The sequence below is a fragment of the Eimeria maxima genome, genomic scaffold (assembly GCF_000499605.1).
Source record: "Eimeria maxima Weybridge genomic scaffold, Emw_scaff665, whole genome shotgun sequence".
NCBI lineage: Eukaryota > Apicomplexa > Conoidasida > Eucoccidiorida > Eimeriidae > Eimeria > Eimeria maxima.
Window position 1 is genome coordinate 14783 of NW_013563934.1, and position 4602 is coordinate 19384.

The 4602-nt window shown below is 41.6% G+C and overlaps 1 protein-coding gene across 1 annotated transcript in view; it reads right to left on the reverse strand.

Annotated features, from left to right (window-relative positions):
- Positions 1-2312, reverse strand: part of EMWEY_00040430 (structural maintenance of chromosome domain-containing protein, putative) — a gene marked incomplete at both ends in the record, with an annotated part of 9902 nt that extends 7590 nt beyond the window's left edge. Inside the window, 5 exons of the mRNA XM_013478775.1 lie at positions 719-932; positions 1367-1446; positions 1672-1746; positions 2047-2064; positions 2274-2312. Coding sequence (XP_013334229.1) covers positions 719-932; positions 1367-1446; positions 1672-1746; positions 2047-2064; positions 2274-2312 — 426 coding nt within the window. The remainder of the gene's footprint in view (positions 1-718; positions 933-1366; positions 1447-1671; positions 1747-2046; positions 2065-2273) is intronic.
- Positions 2313-4602: the final 2290 nt, after the last annotated feature.

The following is a 4602-nucleotide window of genomic DNA, read 5'->3' on the forward strand; positions in this document are numbered from 1 at the left end:
AAAAAAAAAAAAAAAAAAAATTAATTTAATTAATTAATTAATTAATTAATTATATTTAATTATTATTAAATAAATAAATAAATAAATAAATAAATAAATAAATAAATAAATTACCTAATAATGCTGTCTCTAGTGCGGCCTTTTCTCTCTCTAAAGAAATACAAAGAGATAATTCACGACGGTCCTTCTATAAGAAAAAAAAAAAAGAAAAAAGAAGAAAAAAAGAATAAAAAAGAATAAAAAGGGATAAAAGGGATAAAAGGGATAAAAGGGTAGGGAAAGGAAAGGAAAAAGAAGAAGAAAAGAAGAAAAAGGAAAAAAAAGAAGAAAAAAGGAAAAAAAATTACAAAATAAGGAAAAATTAGTATTTTAGGGTTTAGGGTTTAGGGTTTAGGGTTTAGGGTTTAGGGTTTACATCCATATCTTCAAGTTGTTTCTCAAGATCAGCGAGGGTTTTGCGAACAGTTGATTGTTCATTAGCTGCAGCAGCAACAACACAACATCCTGCTGCTGCTGCTACTGCTGCTGCTGCTGCTGCTGCTGTTGCTGCTGCTGCTGAGGTGTAGGAGCAGCAGCAGCAGCAGCGGCAATCCCAACAGCACCATCAGCAGCACGAGCAGCAAAAAAACAGCAGTAGCACCGCCACTACCACTACCACCACCAACAGCAGCAGCAGCAGCAGGAGCAGCAGCAGGAGGAGCAGCAGCAGCTTACATGCATGCTGCAGCAGGAGCTCCGTCTCCTTAGCTTTTTCCTCAATAAAGTTGCAGCAGCCAGCAGCAAGAAGAGACAAACGACCAACAGATGTTAATAAAGATACTTCTTGTATACGTCCTTGATGAATTATAAATGAGCTCCTGCTGCTGCTGCTGCTGCTGCTGCTGCTGCTACGACTGCTGCTGCTGCTGCTGCTGCTGCGGCTGGAACGACCGCTGCAACAGCGGCGAAAACGGCAGACACACACAGCAGCAACAGCAGCATATGTTAACTGCAGCAGCAGCAGCAGCAGCAGCAGCAATATGCATGCATGCAGCAGCAATTATCTACATGCAGCTGCAGCAGCAGCAACTGCAGCAGCAACCGCTGCAGCAGACTAACCTTGAGAGTCCCGCGCATTCAACAATTTGCTCATATTGAGATTTGCTGCAGTAAACAGAAAACACAATTAGGGTTTAGGGTTTAGGGTTTAGGGTTTAGAGGGGAACAACAAAATTAGGGTTTAGGGTTTAGGGTTTGGAAAGAAGAGAATAATAAGACAAATAAATAAATAGAAAAACCTCCAATACACCATAAATAACTATAAAAATAAATCAAACCCTAAACCCTAAACCCTAAACCCTAAACCCTAAACCCTAAACCCTCATACCTGATAGTATTTCCTTGTATTGTTATATCATCTGCATCTAAAGAAAAAGACCGACGAATTATCACCGAATCAGCGTCAAACTGAATCACAAACCCTAAACCCTAAACCCTAAACCCTAAACCCTAAACCTTAAACCCTAAACCCTAAACCCTAGTTTAAGGAGGTGGTTTTCTATGAATTGTGGATGTTTAGCGGTGTCTCTGCTGCTCGTCGTTCCAATAGTCCTTTTGCTGCTGCTGCTGCTGTTGCTGCTGCTGCTGCTGTTGCTGCTGCTGCTGCTCCTGCTGCTGCTGCTGCCAGCTCACCATACAAAGACGTCTGCTGGTGTTGTCTATGATTAACTCAACAAAACCACTCGGCACTCGCCCGTGTACACCTTCCTGCTCATAAACCCTAAACCCTAAACCCTAAACCCTAAACCCTAGATTTCCCTAAACCCTAATCACTAAACAACGAACAAGAAGAAGTAAACCCTAAACCCTTAATGGCATAGAGATATAAGCTTCGGCAGCCGCTCAACTCCCCGTTTTGCAACACCAAACCCTAAACCCTAAACACTAAACCCTAAACCCTAAACCCTAAACCCTAGATGCTGACATGAAGAAGAAGGCGACGGTCTGCAGCAGAATTGCCGATTTCCCCCAACACGAAAGAAATGCCGAGAAGAATATTGGATTTACCGCTACCATTGTGGCCAACTGCATACACAAACCCTAAACCCTAAACCCTAAACCCTAATCCCCGACTAAACCCTAGGGAGGAGCATCAATCAAATAATACAGCAGCGTAAGGGGCATCATAAAAACACCGAGAGAGTTGGGGAAAGCGGTGGCACAGTTGAATGAGTTGCTGCTGAGGGTTTATGGTTTAGGGTTTAGGGTTTAGAGAGCGAATGCCGTACTTATACAGGTACAACCCTCAGAAAAGGTGATGGTAGTCGGCTCATTATAAGTTTTAAAACCCTGAAGGGTTATGGATTTGATGTGCATGCTGTCTGTTTTTCTATTGACGAGGGTTTAGGGTTTAGGGTTTAGGGTTTAGGGTTTAGATTTTTCGTCATGGGGTTTAGGGTATGCATGCTGCCTCCTGCAGGGAAATAATTATAAATAAAAGAGTAAAACCCTTAAATAAATACAGAAGAAAGAAAAATAGGCAAAGAAATGCAATAAAATAAACACAAAGGAAAGGGGGTGTTTATTAGGGGGGGGCCCCCGACCTCGTCATCGGGTTGTTGTTGCTGAGGTGTACAGGCAGCTTAATAGGCTTCTTTGCACGCAAAGAAATAAATAATTATTTAAATAAACCACAAATATATATTTATAATTGTTTTTAATAACATTTAATCAAAAAGTACACAAAAATATCCGGCAGATGTCTTTCTTGTTGCTGCTGCTGCAGCAGCAGCAGTAGCCAGCTGTGGGGCCCGCCTGACCCCCAGCAATTAAGGAGGCAAAACGATTATTTTTAATTAATTTTTTGCCTTTTTATCCCTTTAATTAAATTAGTTTAATTAATTTAATTAATATTTACTCAATTATTATTATAATAAGATATTAAATTAGATAGACACCCCATGCTGCCCTGCAGCGCTCCATTTGACCATCGTGTTCACAACCACCAACAGCAGCAACAGCAGCAACAGCAGCAACAACAGCAACAACAGCAGCAGCAACAGCAGTAACAACAACAGCAGCAGCAGCAACAACAACAACAGCAGCAGCAGAAGTTCTTGTGTTACTATCCGTCGTTTGTGTGCTGTTGAGTCTCCCGTTGTTTGTTTGACTAAATAAAACAAAAACGCCCTGCTAGCTGTGCGGCTACATCCTGCTGCTGCTGCTGCTGTTGCTGCTGCTTCTGCGTCTGCTGCTGCTACCGCTGCTGCTATGGCTAGCTGTATCTAACTACAGTCAGATGTAGCTAGCCGCAGCTAGCCGTAGCTAGCTGGAGGCAGCAGCAATTGCTGTGTATTGTTATAAGAAAGAAAATCCTTAATATAGAGGTGCCTATACACCTCAGGGTGTATGTACGCCTGACGTCTTCATTAACTAGATAAAGTTTATTAAAGACAAAGGTTGGTGCTGCTGCTGCTGCTGCTGCTGCTACTGCGGCGGCGGCAGGCAGCACAGCAGCAGAGGTGTCGGTACACCCCAGCCGCTGCAGCAGCTGTAGCTGCTTCTGGTGAGGCGGCTTCTGAATCTGTAGCTGCAGCAGCAGCAGATGCTGCTGTTGCTGCTGCTGCTCGATTGTAATATCCCCAATCCCGCAGCAGCAGCAGCAGCAGCAGCAGCAGCACCAGCAGCAACAAAGCCTCCACGTATGTGTGTAGGCGTTCCTTCCATGTGTTGTAGTATGGGGCAGCATGTGCTGCTGCTACTGCTGCTGCTGTTGCTGTTGCTGCTGTTGCTGTTGCTGCTGTTGCAGTTGCTGTTGCTGCTGTTGCACTTGCTGCTGTTGCTGCTGCTGCAGTATCAATGCATGCGCATGCATTGGTGCCATTGATTGCTGCTGCATGTATGTATGTATAAGATGGATCAATATTTTGGCAATAAAAGGAATAATAATAAATATAATAAATAATAAATAAATAAATAAATAAATAAATTAATTAAATTAATTAATTAATTAATTAAATTAATTAAGAAAGTCCCCAATAACTAACAACAGATCGCCATAAAGAAGGACGAGGATCAACACCACGACAATAGATGTGCGTCTTACCATCTGTTAATAATAATTCACCTTTTTCTTTTATTAACTGCATGCATATACATATACACATTTATTTATTTATTTATTTATTTATTTATTTATTTATTTATTTATTGAATATAATTATATAGGGCAACAGTAGCAGCAACAATAACAACACCAGGTATATAGCAACAACACCATAACAATCCCCATCAGCCCACGACTCCCATCAGCATCAGCAGCATCAGCAGCATAAGCAGCATAAGCAGCATCAGCAGCAGCAGCATCAGCATCAGGAGGAGCAGCAAGAGAAGGAATAGGGTAAATACTTACATCAGCAGGTGCAGAATTAGCAAATACAACAACAAAATTATTTTCTGCATTTATACTTGGTGCTCGCTCAACTCGAACAACAGGTCCAAACCAAGAAGAATAATTTCGACAATTTGATGCCGAATAATTATTTGGAAAATTACACATTAATACAGACGATGCCTCGTCGTACTCCTCTGGCTGCATATATATATATATATATATATATATAT